Raw genomic sequence first — 25465 nt, forward strand, 5'->3', positions numbered from 1 at the left:
AAATTAAACAGTTTCTGAAAGGAAAAACATTTCTGTACATTTTATAGGTGCATTTTGCTTCTTGTGATGTGAAGCCTAATCTCCATAATGATTTCTATATATACCCCTATCTTGTGAAAACACTGGGATTTCCCATGCTATTTATAGACCCTTCACTTCCGGTGACCAGTACTGCACTGCAAGTCTGCTAACCCCACATGCCATTCTGAGGATTGTGAGCTGACATATGTAGAATCATGCTGATATTAGTCCTCTGCAGGTTTAAGTTAAGGCAAAGTCCAGAGAAGCCATTGAATATTGTGAAATTAGCATAGAAGCCTATGGGAAGTGGAATTAGTGGTTTCTAGCCTATACGGAATACACAAATGATTTTAATTGGGATCACCATCTTCCACAATGTACATAATTGAGCTAGTTGATTACATGGGATTTTGAAGATTAATAATTAATGGTCGATTTGGACACGCAGGAGTTTGCCCCATTAGGCAATTGGTGCACGGAAGGAAGTTTTAATCGTAACTCAATGACAAATGCGGTATTTGAATTTTCCAATTATCAACTGTCCGTTTCTTTGTAGTAAACACTCAGTAAAGATACGTCTTTTTTGGGGTGTATCTAGTTTTGACACGTCGTTTTTCGCAAGTTGCTGAATCGATCCCGTTGCTACATGTACGGTCAAATAAGCATTCCTATGCGAGTTCAAAAGCGTATTAATTATCCTGAAAAGTGATGAATAAATAGCAGAAACTTACCATTTTCTAACAACATGTTCGGGTTTATTTTGTTTTTGTTCAACCGTGTTAGCTATATGTACCGTGTTAACGATATCGCGTTAACCCGGGTGACTAACTTCGCCGCGGCGTCTCAACCTCCCTGTCTATAATAACATGGCTTATTATTTCGCTTGATCTTCACCAATCTAGACAAGTCCCCGGATTTGATCGTATTCGCCATTTTTACTGCAATAGATCTTGATTAATTCAGGACTCACAGATTTGAACAAAAACGTTTGACCTCTGTCCAATGATTAGTTAAAAAGTTTTACTAGAATACATCAAAGCTTGACTTCTGGTCTCTGTGATTCAGCTCTTTTTCAAACTGGTTTTAATGACAAGAAGCAATGTCTTGAAATTGGACAAAATAATCAAATCAAATGATTGATAGTCTCCTCTCATTTAGGTAATTCCAAAATAAATAAAATCAAAATTGCGGTTTTCGTCTGTTTGTGTAGTTCTGTTTTGTGAAGAAATATAAAAATATCTTACAAATGCAACATCATGTATAATGTATAGTAAATAACAAAGACTGATTCATGTGGAGTAAATAACAAAGGCTGATTCAAGTGGAGTACATAACAAAGGCTGGTTCATGTACTGTAAATAACAAGGGCTGATTCATGTATAGTAAACAACAAGGTCGGATTCATGTAGAGGAAATGACAAGGGCTGATTCATGTATAGTAAATAACAAAGGCTGATTCCTGTTTAGTATTTATCTCTTGTGTTCCATATAAGAAAGCTGTTTAAAACTCTCATCAACGCTCGACTTAGAAATTAGAAACCATGATGTACTTACAGATGCCCAGTTTGGCTTTCGATCCGGTTATGGTACCACTGACGCCATCTTCGCTCTCAATTCTTTAATTTCAAAATCTTTGAGATCTGGTGAAAGGTTTTATTGTTGTTGTTTCATAGACTATAAAAAGATTTTTGACAACTTTACGAGTTATTAGACTACGTGTAACTGGTAAATTATTAAATGTATTAAAATCTATGTATTCAAAACTGAAATGTTGTGTAAAATTTGATGGTTATTCTCAGATTTCTTTAATAGTAATGTTAGTATAACCTCATTTTTATATTCAGTGTACGTAAATGACATGGAAATAAAACTTATTAGTCAAGGATGTCAACCTTATGAGTTAAAAATGTTGAACTTGTATTTACTTATGTATGCAGATGACACAGTATTGTTCAGTGAAAATATTGAAGATTTACAAAAAAAGTGATTGTTTAAATGACTGTTCTAATAAGTACAACTTATTTATCAATTGTTTAAAAAAATAAAAAAATTTTGTATTCAGAAACAGAGGTCAACTTAAAGCAAATGAGAGATGGTATGAATTTGTATATCTGGGTATTTCATTTAGATATAATGGTAATTTTACATATACCCAGAAATCATTAGCAAACCAAGGTCGTAAAGCATTATTTAGTTTGTATAGTAAATTGCAGGATGACTGTTTTAATTTTGAAACTATGCTGTCATTGTTTGACACGTATGTAGCAAGTATTTTGAATTACAGTTGTGAAGTTTGGGGAAATCACAAATGTGATGATATCGAACAAGTTCAAATGAAATTCTTAAAACGTATTTTAAAGGTGAAAGCCTCTACTATTAATATACATGGTTTAATGTGAGTTGGGACGATACCCTATGTTTATAGAAAGATATTGTCGAATGTGAAAATACTGGTTTAAGTTAATATGTACTGATAACTGTATTCTTAAATGATATTATGAAGAAATGTTTGAGAGATGTTTAAAAAACAAACGACAAATTTAACTGGGCCTGTCGAATAAGAGACATATTATGCATGTATGGATTCCAGGATGTATGGTTACATCAGGGTGTTAAAAATGTGGAATCCCGATTTGTTTTTAATTGAATTTAAAGATAGAGTAAAGGGTAGTTTTCATAGAGAGATGAACTCATTTTTTTTGAAGATTCGCCAAAATGTATGGTGTATAGATATGTATTTGACCCAAACATGTTACAATTTTATTTAGATCATGCTGTAAATTATATTTATAAACAATTTATTTGTAAATACCGCATATCTGCTCATTGTTTGAATGTAGAAACTGGTAAATTTTATAATATTGAGAGACATCTGAGACTTTGTAATATGTGTAATTGAAGATGAATATCATTTTATTTTAGTATGTGAAAAGTATAATGAACTCCGAAAGAAATTGATCAAACCATATTATTGGAGAAAACCTTCGAATTTTAAACTCGTACAACTGCTATCTGTTCATAATGTAAAGGAAGTTAACAATATAGGGAAGTATTTATTCCTGGCCGAGAAGGCACATAATTAAATTCATTTATAAATGCTTAATATGTTTTATATTTTATCATACTCTGTTGCACTGTTACTGTTATATGGGTATATTTACTTATATGATTATTTGACTGTTATATATATTTCACTGATGTAATTGGATATTTGTAATATTTATATTCTATGAGTTGTGTTGCTTACAAATAAAAGATTATAATTATTAACAAAGGCTAATTCATGTTAGCCTTAGTGAACCCCGTTCACCTAACCTAAAATAAAAGGATGATTCTATGGTTGAGCTAGCACGGTTCCCTTAGGGTTTGGAACTTGGCAATGTAACCACATGAAAATGAAACAATTAAAGAAGTAGACCTGTATTATATTAATTTATTATTTACACTATGTACATAACAGCAAACAAAAAATAAAGATTTCCACGTAGGATAACAATAAATAAATTGTTGTAAGTTAAAATCATGCACTTTCATTCAAAGGGAGATAACTCTTTATGTTTGAAATACACAACAAAATAATTGAACAAAACTGTGGAGAAAAATTAAGAAACAACAGCGGGACTAAACCAAAAAGAAATAAGAAGAAAGACAACAATGCTCAACATAATGGAGCTTGATACACCTGCATAGGTTGACCAAATATTAATACACTGTATATGTATGAGGCGCCTGATGGGGTGGTCTCATCACGATTCACGAGTTGATTTTTTTTGTCAATCACGATTCACAGAAAATAAATTTCCATGATCAAGTATCACTAAAATATAAAAATAGTATCCCCAATCAATCTCGATAATAGAGATTCAGAAGCTGGTTGTTTGTGTTGTAGATTGGGACATATATTTCGTTCTCGTGATTTTTTTCCATTACGGAAATAAAGAGTTCCATTGAGCTTAAAAAGTTGGAAGTGGCACGATAGTTAGAACCCGGGAGAATTCAACACGTAAACAAGTAATGAGCCAGTAATGTATTTGATTGTAGCTTAATTGAACCAATCACGAAGAACGAACATAATACTCCAATGAAAACGATTCACGAACAATGCTTTCATCACGAATCACGAAAATAAATCTGTAGAAAAACGGATCACGATAGCGAAAATGTGCCAATCACGAAGAACGAAAATAACCGATCACGCCCCTCATGTATTACTGATTAAAAAAGATCAGAAAAATAAACAAATTAATGAAGTAAACAAAACATCAAACTCTTACAATAGTTCCTGATGTTTTTTTTTTTTTCTATTGACAAAGGGACCATACAGGAAAAAATATTTTCACATGAATTTTCCCTGACTTTTATCTAAATCAAGCAAATAAATGTTATCACAGAATGCAGACCAAATCCATTTGAAACCCTCCACATATATTTCACCTGAAATTTTCCATGAAAATCATAAGAAGCAAATATCACATGAAAATCACATGAATTCAATGTGAAGTTCATGTGATATTCATGTGAAATTTTATTCATGTGACTTACAGTGTTAGAAACTTAATGTTTGGTCAACAAAGACCGATCATAATTTTATGTAGACTGCACTGTAGATTTTAAAGGAAATTGAGCCAATTTCATCATAGAACTGCATGATTTTACATAGACTCGGTCCGTAGGTCTGCTACTAATTTCTTTCACTGGACTTGCACAGGAACAATATTCCTAGTAAGAACCTAAGAATGTAAGTATGGTTCTGCCTAAAAACCAGGCAGGGGATGATTCATCATATCGCAAGATAATCAATGTAACTATTCAAATACTTTTGTTCGATCTTAACAATAATTCTTTCCATATTCATTCCCTTGGATCTACAAAACCTTGTGAAATATTTTTAGACTTGTAATAGTGTAAAATTCTGGTGGGAAATTTTCCTGTATTTTTCTGTAATAAAATATAGCCAAATTTTAGGAGCCAATATCTCCAGTGTGCAACTTTCATTTTCACTTTTGTTTTTAATACAGTTTATATGAGGCTTCTTGAAGGATTTCAAATAAAAAATGATTTGGGATTAAAAAATGCATGAATCACTAATCATACGTTTCTGCCTGGTTTTAAGACAGAGCTGTACTTAACAGTTCATGACCTTATCAGTTTACATACAAAACATAAATTATACTGGCCACACATTAACACAAGTAGATACATATCTATATACACAAACATATACTACACATAATACCAGTTTTCTATAAAATGAAAGACTAAAAATGACTGAAACATGAAATAAACCAAAACACTCATCATAAAACATTTCTTCTCTTATTGTTGAAGTTTTGTACATTTTACCAGACATTTTCTCATGGGGCATTTAATTTATTTTATATCTCATTGATAACATTGAGAAAAAAAACCATATATTTAACATAGCTGTTTTCTTGTATTTCGTAAATCCAGAACATGCAACAATTTATAAGAAGTTTAACAGGTGAAAAAGATAAAGTTAAGCACTAATTAAATGACATATTCCACTGTTAATTCAAAAATTATTGCTAACATCAATTTCTGATATTTTCATTTAAAGAGATAAGTGAAAGTTAAAAGGTTGTAGTTCGAGGAAAATCCTGCATAAGTTATATGAAACAGGGAGCGACACTAACAGTTGTCCAGTAGTCCTGTGTCTGTGGACTACCTGTTTTACCTCTGAAATAGTTCTGTTGACCACCAAGCAACTCATGTCCAGGTTGTATAAAGTGTTCTTCAGGAACCTTAATCCTCTTGTTTCAATGTTTAATCATGGACCCTAGCAATCTCCTTTACAGAGGTATATTCAGGTGAAAAAGATAAAGTTAAGCACTAATAAGATGACATATTCCACTGTTAATTCAAAAATTATGGCTAACATCAATTTCTGATATTTTCATTTAAAGAGATAAGTGAAAGTTAAAAGGTTGTAGTTCGAGGAAAATCCTGCATAAGTTATATGAAACAGGGAGCGACACTAACAGTTGTCCAGTAGTCCTGTGTCTGTGGACTACCTGTTTTACCTCTGAAATAGTTCTGTTGACCACCAAGCAACTCATGTCCAGGTTGTATAAAGTGTTCTTCAGGAACCTTAATCCTCTTGTTTCAATGTTTAATCATGGACCCTAGCAATCTCCTTTACAGAGGTATATTTACTACCTCTGCCATACTAAACCTGTCTACATTAATACAGTACAGATCATTAGACCTTAAGAAAGTGGTAAGCACTTCTATACACATAATATACAATATATACTAAGAGCACCTGAGGAGAACGCAGCTTTTACCAGTTTAACAAGCTTCCTATAAACATTGTCACAACTTAAACTTATTGATTTGTATCTTTTCATCTCTCATTAAAAAGAATTATATGACTTAAACACTGTGGAAAACTTGTTGTCACTGGAAAAAAAACATATCACAGAAGATTATATCAAGCAATGAAAACACTACAAATAAGAAAAAAAATGGGACAGGAAGGGAAATTATTTTATTTTTCAGAAAAATTTTATATAGAGTTAATCTAGACTTTAATAGTGCCTGAGATTAAATATCCATTAAACGTTTAGTATAGGCACAAACAGTAGGTAAAGTAGCAGGAAACAGACATACATCTTTTTTGGCCTAATCATAGAATGAATTATAAGGAAGTGACTTCTGTTTTGTTGGGGGAACTCTTTATTTCATGATGTTTGCTTTTAAAATTGAGCAATTGGTCATATTCTAAAACTATTTTCATTTGAGCTGCTTATCATAATTTTTGTTCTAAAATCCTACAATAGCAATCACATGGTTGCTGCATGATGTGTGGACAATCGTTCAACATGCTCAATCTATACCAAGAACACTGCTCAACATCAAATAAATATAATACACTTACTGGTACTCATACAAATACGAAAATAAATAAAATAAACTACACAGTTATTTATGTACTATTATATAAACCGATAACCTAAGGACAGAATGAAAGTGGTAGAGAGAGGAAGATCGTGGCGCTCCATGGGTTTTTTCAACCATGTTTTAACTAAAGGTTCACTTAAAATTCATGAAAAAATGAAAAAAGTGAAATCTAATTAAAAATCTCCTACTATATTTGACAATATATAACTAGAAAACCAATGATTTGTTTTTCTTCATTTCCAACATGATCCTCTAATTTATCCACTACATGGTTCTTAGGTGGACCTGTTAAATTAATGCAAGTCTCACAAAAAGTTTTTCAATACATTCAACAACTCAGTTACTTGACCACATAGAACAAAGTTTTAGATTTTCTCCCCATATAAAAGAAATCATACAAGTACATGTATTTAATGATAATTCTTTTGAAGCAAGACTATTGTTCAAAATTTAAAAATAACAATTCTGCTAAAAATATATGATAATAAAATCTTCAGAAATTAACAGGAAGACATATTGATTTTAGAGTCAAAATGATAAAAAAAAACAAAATTAAAATATTTGATTAATTGCATTAGTACTCAGACTCAGTCTGTGCAAGATCCCTAAGTGTAGTCAAGGATGTTTAAAAACAACCTCTGTCAAGTCCAGCTTATCTTAGAACTCAAAGAAATTCATTTTATATCATTACATTCTTTTATATTTACAATATCATTGAAATGTATATGAAAATTGTAAACATGAAATCCATTCAGAACAAAAGGTCAAAGTTCATTATATATGTGGTGATAGCTTTTAAATGTGAATAATATTATTCCTGAATTTATTGAAGGAGATCAGAAAGTCTCTGGTACATGATTATCAAGATCTGTCAACAAATCAAACAATTCTCTACAAAACATTAAACTGTTCATACATGTACATCAGAAATATCAAACTGTTCATACATGTACATCAGAAATATCAAACTGTTCATACATGTACATCAGAAATATCACTGTTCATACATGTACATCATAAACATCAAACTGTTCATACATGTACATCAGAAACATTAAACTGTTCATACATGTACATCAGAAATATCTAACTGTTCATACATGTACATCAGAAATATCACTGTTCATACATGTACATCATAAACATCAAACTGTTCATACATGTACATCAGAAACATTAAACTGTTCATACATGTACATCAGAAATATCTAACTGTTCATACATGTACATCAGAAACATTAAACTAGTCATACATGTACATCAGAAATTTCAAACAATTCTTGATTATAAATCTCAACAAGATCTTTGGTAGGAAAATTAATGTAAATTCAAAAAATACAACAAAGTATAATTCATTTGCCTCTATAGTAGAGGTGCATGTAAAATAAATATAATATTCAGAATCAACAAGAATGTGACAAAAAATATATAGGACAGTAACTATAGGACATGAATGAGTAACTTTACCCCTAAAAACTCCATTAAAACCCAAAATGGTCTTTTTTTTCTTTCTAGATTCATTACCCATATTCCAGAAACCTAAAAGTCCGTATTTTCTAAGACGAAAGGGGCCACAACACTTAAACAAATATTATTGAACAACTAAAACTGGCATACAGCACAAACCAACATGTGGAAGTATGAAATTGCTGTATGACGGTACCTTAAAATTACTCTTTTTGAGGAGAAATATATTTTTTTCATATGTATTGCAAATTACTAAAGATATAAGTTTGTTCCAACAAAAATAACTAACTAAATATTTCAATTTAGCCATTTCTGAACTTACATAAATTCATCCTGTTACCCTCTATCACTTAACAATGGTTTTTAATCGACAAATCTTGAACATGCTTTCTTCCATTTACATTGTGTACACCACATGTCCCTGTTTTCCATACCATAAACTTTTCGACATTTCCGAACCTCACTTCGAGGTTTTTTATGGAACGTTGAGGACTTCGGAGATTGTCCAAACATGTGAGATTTTGGTGATTGAGCTTGATGTTGCTGTAACCTGTCCTGAGGTGAGAGTTTGGTCATTCTGATTGGAGGAGATACCTGTGTTAAAAATAGAAAAAATTTGATTGGAGGAGATACCTGAGTTAAAAATAGAAAAAAATTCTGGATTGAAGAGATATCTAAGATCAAAGTAGATCAAAACCAGATTGAGTTATTCTAAGCTATACATGGTACATTGCTGACCAGTTGATTTTAATTTATTTACCAACAGATAATTAAATCGTAAAAGCTTTTTAGATAAAATTTCTTTGAAACTATTGAACGATGACAATTGGAAACTAGTACATCCATAATCTAAGTCACATGTACACATCAAAGTTCCTAAAATGCCTGTTTTGGTGGTTTATCTCACTGGGGAGAATATGAGACAAGTGAAACCTTGAAAACTACTGAAAAAACTCATTCTTGGAACTGCTTGGATCCTATTGATCTTGGTCGGACTTTTCACTTTCCATTTTGATATCATGATTTCGTGGGAACTGGATAAATTCATGTACAGGCATCTTGCAGAATCATTAAAATTTATTTTATATTCTACCATTTTGCTCCCTTTGAGAGAAAATATATTTAATGCAATGGAACACTGAAATTAAACATTTACATAGTTTTGAAAAAGCTATACATCAGTTCCAATCAAGGGAAAAAAACAATGCAGGGCTGTTCTGAAATGTAAAGTTTAATATAAAGTACTTACAGGAGAGACTGGAGATAGATTGGTACTGTTCTGCCATGACAATGACCTCTTCATCTGTGGCATAGATATTGGCGGAGTTGCCTTCTCTTGGTGAGGAAAGAAGCCAGCAGAGGGCACAGATGAAGCATGGGAATAACTGTGTTCCTGTGTCAAGATTACATACAAGATACATGTAAATAGATGTTGAAAACTAGTACAAAACACTTTTGCATGAAATTTGTATTAAAAAATAATTGTATTGGTATATACGCTCAACTCTTCAAGTCTATGCATAAGAAAATTAAATATGTACAGCTCCAAGTATACATTGTACCTACAAACCTAGCTGACATTTCAATTCATAACTATTATTTGATAGTATATCAATGCTATATATAATTATTTGGTATATTTGAAGGGTAAGATTTCAAGTTACCCAATGTGGCTCCCCTGAGCAAGATTACACTGAAGTCTTCCCAGAGAGTGTCTGATATTTTGTAATAATGCACTTAAAGATGTTGTTAGATCATTTCTCTCGCTCTAAAAATTAATTTCATGACGAAGACACGAAGTCAGAGAGCCCTGCTTGCTGCTGTTACTTTGAATTCGTAAGATGTCATTAAATGTTTCTTTGTGATGCCACAGATGTTTTATCTTGCCTATAAGGAAATTTCACTTGACAAAAACTTGGAACATTCTTGTCTCAAAAATGAGAAATAATATTTAAAATTGACCTCACTATATCTCTATTTTGTTTTACCTTCATATCCAAAGTTTCTGGTCGCCTATCTGGAACCTCCATCTTTCTTTGGTAGTCATGGTCGGGGATAAATCGTATCTGCTCCATATAATCATTCTCCGGTGGAGATGATGTAAACATATCAGAGAACGTCTTTGTGACATTGTCAACATTGACCTCAATCTCTGTGTAATAAAACTCCTCCTCATGGTCAGACATGTCTGTATCAGAATCTTTGGCCCTGCGAAGAAAGTAAGAACATTAAGTGATATCTACCATGTAATGTAAAGGGGGATGCTGTACTTAAAATTGTACTTAACCTTTATTTTATGGCATTTAACAACTCAGCAAAGTTTAAAATAAAATTTATTGACCTGTTTTCAAGTTATCATCTGAAAAATGAAGGCACAATTCTTCTAAGGCAAATTCTATACTGTGTATTTTAGCTTAACCTAAATGATTGGTTCTGACATGTTTATCTTTGGAATATTCTGCATTACAGGTATGGTTCTGACATGTTTCTGCATTACAAGTTAGTACTTTAGCTTACCCTAAATGATTGGTTCTGACATGTTTATCTTTGAAATATTCTGCATTACAGGTATGGTTCTGACATGTTTCTGCATTACAGGTAAGTACTTTAGCTTACCCTAAATGATTGATTCTGACATGTTTATCTGGGGAAGATTCTGCATTACAAGTATGTACTTTAGCTACCCTAAATGATTGGTTTGGACATGTTTATCTTGGGAAGAATCTGCATTACAGGTATGTACTAAAGCTTACCCTAAATGATTGGTTTGGACATGTTTATCTTGGGAAGAATCTGCATTACAGGTATGTACTAAAGCTTACCCTAAACGATTGGTTCTGACATGTTTATCTTGTGAATATTCTGCATTACAGGTAAGTACTTTAGCGTACCCTAAATGATTGGTTCTGACATGTTTATCTTGGGAAGATTCTGCATTACAGGTATGTACTAAAGTTTACCCTAAATGATTGGTTTGGACATGTTTATCTTGGGAAGAATCTGCATTACAGGTATGTACTAAAGCTTACCCTAAATGATTGGTTTGGACATGTTTATCCTGGGAAGAATCTGCATTACAGGTATGTACTAAAGCTTACCCTAAACGATTAGTTTGGACATGTTTATCTTGCGAAGAATCTGCATTACAGGTATGTACTAAAGCTTACCCTAAATGATTGGTTTGGACATGTTTATCCTGGGAAGAATCTGCATTACAGGTATGTACTAAAGATTACCCTAAACGATTGGTTCTGACATGTTTATCTTGTGAATATTCTGCATTACAGGTAAGTACTTTAGCGTACCCTAAATGATTGGTTCTGACATGTTTATCTTGGGAAGATTCTGCATTACAGGTATGTACTAAAGCTTACCCTAAATGATTGGTTTGGACATGTTTATCCTGGGAAGAATCTGCATTACAGGTATGTACTAAAGCTTACCCTAAACGATTGGTTCTGACATGTTTATCTTGTGAATATTCTGCATTACAGGTAAGTACTTTAGCGTACCCTAAATGATTGGTTCTGACATGTTTATCTTGGGAAGATTCTGCATTACAGGTATATACTAAAGTTTACCCTAAATGATTGGTTTGGACATGTTTTTCTTTGGAAGCTTCTGCATAACAGGTATGTACTTTAGCTTACCCTAAATGATTGGTTCGGACATGTTTTTCTATGGCAGATTCTGTATTATGTACCTTGCCACATCCTTTCCATGTACACTGGAACATTGTTTTGGTCATGGCCTGCAAAATATTTTCGGATCATTTACTACATATTCAAAAGTTACACATATCAATACATTGTATTGTATCCCTGCAAACAAAATTTTCAGGAATGTACTATGTTAGTTTATCCATCCTTCCATGCACATTGTATACAGGCAGCTCCTAATAAACATTTGTGATTAAATATTTCACACAGAATTGCTTCAGAATTAAAGTGGCTTCTTTTTGGCTCATGATTTGTAAACACCACAAGTCACAACCCCTAAAATCAATGCTGACTTCCCATTTGTGATATGGAGTCTTGAGGTACCAATTCAGAGAGATCCATTCATTTAAAAGTATTGAGTATTACCATTTTACAACCAAACCTTCTAAGGCCATATAAAAATGAATGCATGAGTATCTGGAATTATTTTGAAAGAAATAAAATTATTCCAAATTCGAGAAAAAAATAACACACCTGTGGTCAGAAAAAACAGAGTCAATATTTTCCCCATTACTTAGCAATTTATACTTCAAATAAAAATTATTTAACTTCATCTGATGATGAAAAAATATAATATTTTCACTCTTGCCTGAAAAAATTCTATCTCAACATAAATTCCGACACCATCCTTCACCCCCGTCCCCCCCCCCCCCCCAACCAAAAAAAAAAAAAAAACTCAGGAAGAAATTGGTCTGTGTCTAAGGTCTGAAACTCTCACACTAATTTTTCAAATAAACAATACTTCTTTTTTATGATCTTTTAATCATCATTCAAAAGTGATTAGTCTGATTTTATTAAAAAAAAAACAACCCCAAAACAGTTCAATTTGGACCATATGTCCATATACTGGTATATTATCTACCATTGGATGATTGCACAAAATACACATTGTATGTTTATCACCTCTAAATTTAGGATGGATTTAAAAATATACCACATGTTCATTTGTACATGTACAATGTATACTTCGTGTACAACTATTTGACAAGAGGTAAATATAGTAACATAATAATATGTACCAAGGTCACTTATACAATACATGTTTTACATTATGTAATGTTCAAAGTTCAACAACCATTGCTGATTTAAATTGTAAGGTAATGATTCCCCAGCAGTGGTTAGAAACTTTTAACAGTTCTATAATACTCAGGCAGTTAAATCCATAAATAATGACCAAGACAATTTTACTGATTTCAATACATGTATAATTAAATTTAAATATTGGGTGGACACATTGTCAGATTAAGAGGCTGTATTCTATTCCTATCTTTGCCCTTAATGTTGGATGAAACTTTTATTTTACAGAAATTTCTTATCATAAAAATGTACATTTTCCCTAAAATTTACTGCAAAAAAAAATTGAGCCTCACTCTGATTGGCAATCACTTATTCGATAATATGAAATAATGTATCCATCCCTAGTACATACGTCTGCCTAAGTTTAAAAGTATAATATAAGAAAATGTGATGCACTTGAGCATATACATCCTGATACCTGTTAACTAGAACATGGCAACTCAAGTAAAAAGTATAAGTTAGGGAATTTATAATACTGTTTTAGTATTAAAAAAGGTCTATATGTAAATAGCCCTGTATATCTGTATATCAAGCATACAATTTCTATTCTATTTATGGATTATAAATGTACGAACATCCTACATGCATGTACAATTGTGTATTACTATAAATAGTTATAAAATATCATGTTTAGCAGACTGCCTCGGGGTAAATGTACCATTACTGATAACTCTGCAAAGTAAACAAGTTGGAGAATACACGTCCTGTCCTAACATGCTGACTTGTTATTTTCTATCGTTTTTGTATGTATATCGTTGAAACACCAAATATTTGTTTTTTTTTAAAATGGGTCAGCTAATTCGATTACAAAGGCCATATATATAGAGCAAATTCTACACTTTGAATTGCAATTCACAACAAATACTTAATCATGTGATTGGCCCCTGATCACATGACTTTGTGTATTATGCAGTACGTTGACCTCGTCACAAATTGGGTCACCTTTGATCCTAACATATTGACATAGATTGACGTAAACACGAGTAGTACACATGGCAGATGAAACAAGGAACTATTTTTAAACATAGGATAAAATGCATTTTCGTATCATTTTTCCAACTTTCAAATTGAATCAGCATTATTGTGCACTAAAAATAGATTTACCGGTACCACACAATCAGCTGATAGAAACCAGGTCATGTATGTAAACAATAACAAACGTACTACAGTTACCAAACAAAGAAGCCCGTCCTTAATAGGCTTCTGAGTGGGAAGAGACATTTAAACAAATACGGGACGACGCAGAAAACAAAATTAATGCATAATTTTCATCATAAGAAGAAACAGTTCTATTTCTATTGATACTGACGTACGTCACAAATTCATTTCGTCAATACACTGTTGTGCAAGATGTTGATCTCTGAAGTTGGCTTTGTGCCAACTGGCACGTAAAAAATAATTTTATTTTGAAAGAACTGGTTAGCAATCTTGGAACATCTAGAATTCTTGACTTGTTTAACAATTATAAGACCAACATTTAACAAATATGAAATGTTAATTGTCGGTGTTCCCTGAATAAAGTAACTAAATGTATTTTAATACAACCTTCTCTGGTGGAACAATAAGCAGCTAGATTTCTATTTAATCCTTCTTTTTCTAAACCTTACCATGACTAATTGTCTTCTATAGAACGTCACCTACTAACCAATGGAATCTGCTAACCCCGACCGACATACCAAATACTTACCAAACTTCGTTTTCTCTTCGGTTCGGGACTACTCTCTAAATCTTCATCAATGCCCTCGTCTTTACTGAAATGACTAAAGAACCCCGTAGTAGGGCAGCTCTCACTCAAATGACTAGTTAAAGGAGGAGACGGGTCGCTCCGGGGCTCGGAATGGAAACCACTGCTATTGGCGCTAGTGGACAACATATGCGACTTCTCTGTAAAAGTAATTTTTTTTTTGGTGTAAAGCTAAAATTTTCCTTCATTTAAGAAGAGTATAGTAGTAATCTTAAAAGTCAAAGACACAAAACATACAAACAAATCATATTACGTATAGTACAGCATTGAACAATTATATACATTGTAAATATTTCACTTTTTTGCAAATCGGAAATTTAACTCATCTTCTTTAGATAAGGTATGTAAATTAAGAGACCAAGAAGTAAAACGCCATGCATGTAAAGAGTACAGCACTGTACAGCACGAAGAACAAACTACATACATGTTTAGTCAGCGATAATAAATGAAAATACATTGACCACCAAGAATAGTTACATGTACATTTATCTCACCTGTTAGGGAGGCAGGAAAGTGTGGAGAAACAGGACTACACGACAGACTGGTTAGAACCATAGCAGCAATGTTATCATCCATCTCCACGTCCCCCGGCGAGTCCGATTGGTCTCCGGACTGATCCTCCCTAATATCAGGACCCCGGTGCCTACTGCAATAACAGAAGAACCCATGTTCGTTTTTCAATTACCACGAGAATTAGGGAGTATATTTTTAAGTTAAATGTCCCTAAATAAAATGTATACATGCAAAATAGTAAAGTTGAACTTGTACGTATGTATACATGTGTATACGTGCATATACGGGATATATACTGGCATACGATGCCGCACATAAATTATGATATTTCGAGCGAAGCCAAAACCATTGCCCAATTATTAAAGACTTCACACACGTAACTTGCCCGGTACATGATTTATCACAAGGTAAAACATACCGGCTTATGTTAACGTTTCCGCCATTGGTTGTCTTTCGTCTATTCGCCAGACGTATTTTTCTACTCTTTTTAATCTTACAATAAGCAGCACCAAAGTGTCCACGTTCACAGAAATGACAAACCACGCTCCTTTCCATCAAAATCATAGTAGTTTTTTTCTATGATTTTATGTACATGTATTCTGGCAGGTGAGTGAAATGTATACCAATGCAATCAGTATTGCGTCATCGTTTAATATACGGATATACAAAAATATAATAGCTACCGTAAAGGGCTAAATTTGTCAATGAAATTTCATAAGTGAAGGAAATAGACGCGTTTCCGATACCCGCTTCTTTGAAACATATTTAAATCACTACTCGCTGACAAACAGAAGGAAATGAATGAACATTTTCTAACAGTTGGGAGTTTAATAGAACTCTTGTAGAATTAAGTAAATAGACACAAACAAAACAAAAATTATGAAAAAACTTACACTTGAGAGGGGACGTCAATAACGTGTGATACGGTCCGAGATCTTTTGTTCTCATTGATGGATGGATGAAGTGTTAAGTCAGCAAGTTTAGAATAATCAGTATCTTGGTCCACAAGTCTGGCAGATTTCCTACTTTCAATTAATCTTAGTTCATCTGTTTTACGTTCAATCTCCATTTCTTCTCCGTTTGACATTTTGACGTTAATTAGAACAACGTCACTAATTTTGTCATGGTTGACAACGATGCCTGGAACTTCACGGCCATTCAAAGTCAGAAAAAGTTTTTGACCATGTTTAAGATTTGAAGAAGACAAAGTTTGAAATCCTGGTCCTATAATTTCATTAACACGGACCTCTTTAATGTAACCGTCGTCGAACTGAATGTTGTATGTAGGTCCAAATACCAACCCTTCGTCTCCAGAATAATTTTGAATCGTACCTGGATAGTACCGGCCATCTTGCCATAGTGCACATATTTTAGTCCCGATAATTGAACGTTTTGCAAGCTTCCGATTACTGAACATGTTTCACAATATTGTTTACCTAATCATCAACATCAAAATCTTTCAATAATATACCCGAAAATTGTTTAATCATTTAATAATCCGTGTTTGAAAATCAGCTGTGTTTTGTAAACAATATGCCGGTCAATCCGCCGGTTTGTTTTGGTGCTGTTATTGGGCGTGATTTTCACTTGGTATCAACAAAACCATGTGATCGAAACAAAGTTTTGATTAGCCAAAAATTGCACACCTCCAGAAAATCATTGGTCAATACACAAATAATCCAAGGTCAAGGGCAACACAGATCTACGTTTGTTAACAAAATACAACTATTTGGATATCTATCTTTTCTATTCTAATTTGATCAGTGTCTCGAGATGAAAAACTAAAGGCCCTTAAATTTATTTGGCGATAATACAATCTTAATGTTTAAGTTTAATGTTTGTTTTCCATGAACGAAACCTGTCAATCAAAGGCTTAGTTTCATCACGATGTTGATTGCGATTACTATGACCTCCCTCTGGAACAGATGTTATATTTAGTTGGAATAGGCATCTTTATAGAATTTAGTTCCAAAAAGATACATCATTATGGTTTAAAAATAAATAAATTATCAAAATAAGTATTCAGAATAATCTATAAAAACTAATAAGATAAAAAGCATTTGACTAGAACCAACCGGCCGGTAGAATTGAACGGCCGAAATAATTCGGTCAAACACGTGATAACTGTCAAAAATTGTAAACAAAAGCAATAGATCCCATGATTCCGTACTGAAAATGTCAGCTCCCATGATATCAATTGTGCGGCAGTTTTACAAACACATTATTTTAGTTACTACTGTTCTTTTGTTAATCAGCCATGTCAAATGCATTACAGAGGACATAACAGGTACACATACAGTGGAAGATCTGTCAAGTGCTCAGACAATCTACATATGTACACTGTACAATTGTATTGATGGACAATCAGACTTGAACAAGAATATGGCCACAAGTAAAGTTAGTGTTGATAATTCCGCACACAGGCACTGGGCGGCCAAATCAGAAAATAGCTCTGCTCACTGAATCCCAAAAGGGATTAGATTGAGGCTATCTCCCAAAACTTAGAGTGTGACTGACATCAACTAGGGCAGTTAACATTCAAAACTTTTAAGAGTGCTCACATGGCCTGTCTGTTTACCAAGTATATTCTGTATATTTATATGTGTGTGTAAATATTGTACCTACGTTTTCTCTACTTGGCTGTGGTACCAAATCCATTCCTAGGGACTACGCTTTACACTAGTTCTATAACATAAAACCACACATTTTATGTTTATCTTTCATGTTTTCATCGGAAATTTTCATTTTTTGTTTATACTCGCAATGTGAGAACCTCTTCGCATTTTGACTATAAACAAAAAATGAAAGTATCTGATGAAAACATGAAAGATAAACATAAAATGTGTGGTTTTATGTTATAGAACTAACCCTACACCACTGTACTCTATAACGTGCAGCATTTGCATGGTGCTCCATAGATTGGAGAAATTTACAAGAGATACCAGATTAGCATGAACATATTTATTATAGAAATAATTATATAGAGACATTATTTTCTGACACTGATTTCAAAGGGAACATTTTTTAAGCATATGAAATAGCCTTACTTTTTGACTAGCAGTTATTGAATGTGATAGGTACATCATAGATGTATCAGAAAAATAAGTTGAAATTGTAATGAAAGATATCACAAATTGTACAATGCTTTAAATGAGGACTTTTTCCTTTTCAGATTTTCTCCTCTGCAGAAAATGTGGCCATGAAGTAGTGAGGGGTTCTCACTTAACATCTGTACCTTCTACAACAGCACATCGACAAAGAAATGACACTATATCAGGGGTGAAAGATGTTCTTATACAGCTGTTTCAAAATCCTCATGGTATTTATTAATGAGCATTGAAATTAGGCCATTGATATTGAAAAACAATCTGTATATTCAAATACTGGTAGTTAGGGTTTTGTTTTTAGATAGGTTTTAATGTATTTTTGACAGGGTATCTGCGGTGATTTTTCTTTGTTCAATTTGTATGAATTAGAGCCAGAATGCGGCTATTACTCAGTGACAGACATAATAATTTTCCTTGAATTTTCCTTAAAATTTCCAAAATTTTGTTAATGATTTATTCTTCAATATGACATGTCCAGCCAGGGTTTGACTGTTGGAGAGGTTCAGATTTTTTGCCTAGCCAACTATAAGTCATTTGAGGATTAACTGTACACAGCATCTCAGTTATAAATGTGTTGATTCTTTTACGTGCAACTTTAAAACAGAGATGGTGGAAATATGACAAGGTGGTAACAACTGTAGCCATGGTAACATAAAGCACAAGGATGCTGTTCAGCCTATATATTTATATTGAACTTTCATTTAAATGCTCCATTTGATCAGCACCTATATTTTTATGTTTTATTTTAAAGGTATTTACTTTGAGGTAATAACAAGTAACACAGCTGATGTTCATCCAGTCGGAGAGGTAAAAATGGAAGCCATGTTAAGTCTAACCACATAGTGCAATTCTGGGTGAAATTAGCAAATTTTGATGCTTCTATAATTGCAAGAAATCTAAAATCAATAACTTAAGAAAATTTAGCAAAAAGCAAAAAACACAAAAACAAAAACAATGAAAGTTGATAACTTTGGACAAAGTGCTTTCAGAGTAAATTCAGGAATTATTGCGCACATTTATTTTTGTTATTTTGTTGTTTTGAAAAATAGATCTTAATGCCATTCAAATTGTAGAAATATTGATAAAATTTGGTTTTCAAGCCCCTTTCATCTTGATTGTTTTTTTAGCATTCCAGTATGGAAACATGGTTTACAGATTATATGTGGCAGTTGGTGGCATGCCCAAGATGTGGTAACCATTTAGGATGGTATGTAACTGACACTAGACCCAAAAGGGAAATAACGAACTGACATATCTTACGGTATGATTGAACAAGAGATGTGGTAATCGTTTATTATGGTATGTAACTGGCACTAGACCCAAAAGGGGAATAACAAACTGCTGTAGATCCCTCTGTCAGGCCTCTTTTTGTCATCCCAATAATATACAATTTCACAAGTCTTTGTATGTAGTAAAGAAACAATGATATGACCAAATTTCAAATTCAAAAAACCCTCCAGGTCTATGTTGTGTTTGTGAGTTTTTCATGAGTCTAAATTATGATCAATGAATATTTTTTAAAGGGCTATATTACTTGTACTAGTAATTTCTCAAAATTTGTTTTAAAACAAAGAATTGTGCAAGGTAATTAAAATTTTCAGAGCAATTTTTACAATGTCATAGGAAGATACAAATTTGTATGATGTCATGAAAAAGTAACCAGAAATTGCACATTGTCATAAAAAAGTAACAAGAAATCCACAATGTTATGTAAATTAAAGTGATATTATACAATGTCATAAAAAGTAACAAAATGTGTATGTTTCATGTCAAATTGTTAATGGATGTGGAAAAATTGTCCAGGAGAACACCATATTCAAAATAAAAAAAAAATATAAGAAACAGTGCCTTTTAGTCTTCAACATAGGGTATAACTTGCTTTTGTCAGTCTATAAATGATTTATACTAAACCACAAGACATACTGGTAAGTCAGTATTAAAGGGTAGTCAAGGGAACCAAGATTCTACTGGAAATCAATAGAAAATAATCCTGGGACAAAGACCAGACATGGAAAACAGACACACAAAGAAATAAAACAACCAAAATAATGCATACAAAGTAAGAAAAAGTAAATGAGCATCTTGGACTCAACTAAAAACTGGGAGCATGGACTAGGTGCATCGGTAGGTTAAGCGTCCTCTGCTTTTTTAGAAACACCCACCAAGTTGCTCATAAATAGTCAACTCCAGGGTAGACAATAGAGGAAAGGAAAACTATGACACATTGAACAAATCGTTTTTCATGGTGCAGATGGATACACCATAAGGATCTTTGATGAAAGGAAAGTTGACAGTAAGGTATGAAAGTTGTCACATTTGTCATATATTTTGGCCAGTGGTATTCTCTTACCATCGATCTATAAGTGTATGTCAAGAATGAGGCTGACTTCGCTATGTCAGTAGTATCCTTTATCTCAAGTTCTTTGGATTCAAGGATTGTTTAACAATAATAGACCATCTATATAGCCGAAAATGAGATTAAAGGATCTAGCTGAATGATGTTCCTTCAGCTATAAAGTCAGCCTCATAAGTTTGAAGGAATAAGTCAGCAAGTAAAGGAGCACAATTTGTTCCCAGTGGTGGATCCAATTAAAAAATTGTTCAAGATACCCTCAGAATGCAGGATTTGAGGTTTAGTATTTCAAAATTGTCTTGTGGGGAGCATGCCCCAAACCCCCCCCCTAGCAAATTTGGATCACTTCGTGATCTTCATAGGTGATCCTGTCAAGAAATTTTTTTTGGCCCCCTTACTTAAAACTCTGGATGCGCCACTGGTTCCCATTGGAATTCCAACAGTTGTTTGAAAACTGCATCCAGCACACTGGACATATATGTTGTTGATAAAAAATTCCAACATTTGAAAACATCTTTTTCTGTATATTGGGAAGATGATTTGGAATTGTTTTTTTTTCACAAAATATGAGGAATCTCTACCAGGAACTACATATTTATATATAGGTGTACCATCTTCTTTGGAGTAACAACAACGTGTAATATTTTTGAGTCAGGATTTTAACTGAGTATTGGGAATAAAAGTGTAAAGAGTTGAAAAATCATAGACTTTAATGCTATTGTATTCTGATAATAATCTTGAATTAAAGATTTCCAGAAGAACTTTTGATTTTTTTTGGATCCACATTGAATTAATACCACTTTAGGAGTAAGAAGTAAAGTTAGGTTATTCTCAGGATCCTACTAATTTTCATGTTATTTTTTCAGGCTATACTCATACATTGGAGCAGATTCTCAGAAGAAACCCAAATCATTTGTTGGTTTAATTTTACAAAATTTATTAGAGGATATAGGTATTATGATTATAAACCTTACGTTGTTTTGGCTATCGTTTAATGTTCATTGTAACAGTGAAAAAAAACTTCTTTGAAATTAGAGTAGTAGTAATTTTTTGCCCATTTTCCTGTATGATTGTTTACCATACAATAGCAAAGTTCTTGAATAAAATTACTGCCATGTTGAAGTATTTTTAAAAAAGGTGTTTTACTTCAGAACTGACATTTTAATCTTTATTAAATAGATAGGTAAATTATCAAATGGTCACTTGTAATAAATGTCTGTAACATTTAAATTACATTCTGTAATTTTACTGGTGGACTATTTCCTTCTGAAAAGTAACAGGACTTTTTTCTTTTGACATGAAATGTATCAAACCATGATGAGAAAAAAATGAAATTTATTTAAAAATTCCAGTAAATTTTGAGAAAATCTATATAAGATAATCAAAATAAAATCACTCCTTCCGATTAACCACCCTATTAACATTTCCCCAATTCCTTCCAATTAACTACCATATTAACATTTCCCCCTATGACTTCACTCCTTCCAATCATCCACCCTATTAACATTTCCCCAAATGACTTCACTCCTTCCAATTAACTGCCATATTAACATTTCCCCCAATGACTTCACTCCTTCCAATTAACTGCCATATTAACATTTCCCCCAGTGTCTTCACTCCTTCCAATTATCCACCCTATTAACATTTCCCCAAATGACTTCACTCCTTCCAATTAACCACCCTATTAACATTTCCCCAAATGACTTCACTCCTTCCAATTAACTGCCATATTAACATTTCCCCCAATGACTTCACTCCTTCCAATTAACTGCCATATTAACATTTCCCCCAGTGTCTTCACTCCTTCCAATTATCCACCCTATTAACATTTCCCCAAATGACTTCACTCCTTCCAATTAACCACCCTATTAACATTTCCCCGAATGACTTGACTCTTTCCAATTAACCACTCTATTAACATTTCCCTCAGTTTGATTATTCTGATTCATGTCATTCAACCAAAAACATATCATATTGAGGAGGTAGACCTATGGTGAAGGACATAACTCTTTGCAATCATTGCAAAGTTTGTATTCAGCATTTTATATCAATCTCATGTAAGCATCAAAGTAACTTGGACTGATTTCATTCTATTTCAAGTGAAAGCTTGATAGGCGTTGGTGAAATTGAATATAATACAAACATATCACTGATTTCAAGAGTTATGTTCCTTACCCTAGGTCTACCTCCGTAAGTATTATATACAAAACTGAAGGTCATCAGCAGAAACATTTTTTATGTTTTAAACAGAGATCTTACTTGATTTTAATCTGCATTGTCTTCATGTTTCAGAATCTCAGACAATCATACATATACCAAAAGCCTATGGTAGCTGATGTTGACCAAAAACAGGATTCATAGGGCCCTTACAATGGAGGATATTGGAAAAGGATGCATAATAAAAAAAAAATAAGCATATCATTTGTATGGTGAACTTCTATCCCATCAAGGTGTTTGCCATTACAAGTTTTCAATTTAATTTATAATATTAACGTTTTGGATAATATGGTGATTCAGGTGTTTTGTCATTTTATTTGAAATCTTGCATTAATATAACAAGAATGGACATGGTGAACTTAACATGTCTTTTTTCAGTCTAAACTAAAAACCACTACAGTGGATTATTTTCAGAGCTTACTTGAAGGTGTTTTTACACTGGTAGAGGACATCTGGGTGATCTTTGAAGATATTTACTATGTTGTATTTAGGCTGCATTTGTTGTGTTTCACCAGTCCCATTCTTTTTTCAATATTTCTCATCAGGCTCATATGGTGCTTTGATTTGCAGTGCTTTATTTTTTTTACTATACTATATAATGGGAAGATTATTCAAAAACTTTCTTATGGTATGGGTTTTGCCCATCATTGAAGACCATATGGTGACCTGTAGAACTTTAAGTAGCTGTCTTTGTAAGAATCATGCAAAATCTGAAAAAAATGATACACCACAAAAAAGGGTACATATTTTTATTTTTGTAATTAAGTTGTTTTGTTGGTCTATATTACGAAATGTGTAATTATTCATTCAAATCTGCATGCTCTTAGGAGATAATCAACATTGAAAATCCAATAGATTCTATTGTATTTGAGTGTCATTTACAGAGTTATCTCCCTTTCTTTTGAATTCTATACAATTTTTATCTCCTATGAGCACAGGTTATATGAAAAACCAAATATTAATTTCTGTTTACTAAAGCATTTTAAAAAAGATATCAAAAATAAAATTACATAGGCTTTCCAACGATATATCACATTTTGCATGATTCTTAGCTGGAGTGCTACTTAATTGTTGCTTGGCATTTGACTATCACATTAGCAATCAAACCACATCTCCTATATTAAAAGGAATCACTCATATTTTTTTTAATATGTTTGCTTCATTCCTTTTGCTAGTACTTTGGGTAAGAGTGATTTACTATTAATCACTTCCTTGGGTTTAACTTATAATCAACATCTTGTCGATTTATTGTGATGTCTTTTATTGATTTTATGAAGGCAGGATCTAGGATCAACTTTTGTGGAAAGAATTGAGACCAAATTATTTTGTAAAGGAAGTAAGGAAAAGCAATAAATTTATTATCTTTTTAAATTGTTTTGTGCCAAAGAAAAAAAAAAGAGGGACCTTTATTTTCCAAAATAAAATGGCCTGGTATAAAAATTAATTGTATTCCCCCCATAAAAGTCAAAAGGTTGTTCCCTTATTTTCTGCTGCTGTGAATTATTTTTTAGACATTCAGTAAATTAGTGCTTCCTTATTACATACTTTGAAATCCATGTTTGTTATGATTTTTTTCTATGCCAATATTTGTCGTTGATGTAAGTTTGTAATTATATATTTTTTATTGAGTAAATAAAGAATTTTAACTAGGTCAATATAGTTTTGTTCTTTATATATGACCAAATCATTTTGCTGTATATTTCTCTGTTTGGTAGTGGTGTTGTTTAACTTGAGTTCCATGTAACATAAGATTTCATTTGATAACACTGAAAATTATAGGGTGTCAATTCCTTGATAGACTGTCTCAAATTTATTTTTTATGCATGGGGAGAGTAACTTTTTAAAGAATTGTTATTTTCATGTATATATTTAATATTTGCATTGGAATGGAGATAACCATATTGTATTCGAGATGTGTCTATATTTGATGGTCGTAAATATCAATTTACTGACTCCACTTAAGCATCACCAGTAAACTTAATTTGTCATGGTCAAAGTGACAATGGAAGCCTCCAAATCTTCAGTCATATCCTAATTCTAATTACATTTAAAGTTTATTGGTACACTAATACATTGTTAATCAAGTTATTGTGTGGAAACTATGTTTTTTTGTGGTCCTACATCTGTATAAAATCAATGTCTATCAAATAGTACCAGTCCAGGTTCATGTTCCCAATCTTAATGTTATTCAAGTCCAGATTACTTATTTACTTTCAGTTTCCGTTCCCTGTGTATTATTCATTCCAGCCTTTTTTTTCTTTTTTTTTTTTTTTTTGGGGGGGGGGGGGTGGTTTTTGTACTATCTTTTCTTGAATTTTGAGCTTGA

At 32.6% G+C, this 25465-nt stretch overlaps 2 protein-coding genes across 3 annotated transcripts; one reads left to right on the forward strand and one right to left on the reverse strand.

Annotated features, from left to right (window-relative positions):
• Positions 1-3434: 3434 nt before the first annotated feature.
• Positions 3435-17061, reverse strand: LOC148599071 (zinc finger protein 704-like). The gene is made up of 7 exons (XM_088560716.1): positions 16356-17061; positions 15444-15595; positions 14893-15089; positions 12060-12160; positions 10398-10617; positions 9659-9802; positions 3435-9003 (listed from the first exon to the last, which is right to left on the reverse strand). Exons 1-7 carry the CDS (start codon positions 16877-16879, stop codon positions 8773-8775), a joined length of 1569 nt encoding a protein of 522 aa, XP_088416842.1. The 5' UTR covers positions 16880-17061; the 3' UTR covers positions 3435-8772.
• A 512-nt stretch (positions 17062-17573) lies between these two features.
• On the forward strand, positions 17574-24794 carry LOC148599072 (uncharacterized). Of its 2 annotated transcripts, none has more exons than XR_015918401.1 (6): positions 17574-17749; positions 18635-18781; positions 19321-19376; positions 19697-19830; positions 21789-21874; positions 23215-24794. XR_015918401.1 is itself a non-coding variant. In XM_088560721.1 (6 exons), the coding sequence occupies exons 1-6, from the start codon at positions 17638-17640 to the stop codon at positions 23256-23258; spliced, it is 525 nt and encodes a 174-aa protein (XP_088416847.1). In that variant the 5' UTR covers positions 17581-17637; the 3' UTR covers positions 23259-24794. The 2 variants fall into 2 exon arrangements, 1 of the variants encoding a protein (XP_088416847.1); XM_088560721.1 differs by having other exon boundaries at positions 17581-17749; positions 19697-19776.
• Positions 24795-25465: the final 671 nt, after the last annotated feature.

This window comes from Perna viridis, chromosome 14, assembly GCF_037379345.1.
Source record: "Perna viridis isolate PV_CMFRI_1.1 ecotype Kerala chromosome 14, ASM3737934v1, whole genome shotgun sequence".
Lineage (NCBI taxonomy): Eukaryota > Metazoa > Mollusca > Bivalvia > Mytilida > Mytilidae > Perna > Perna viridis.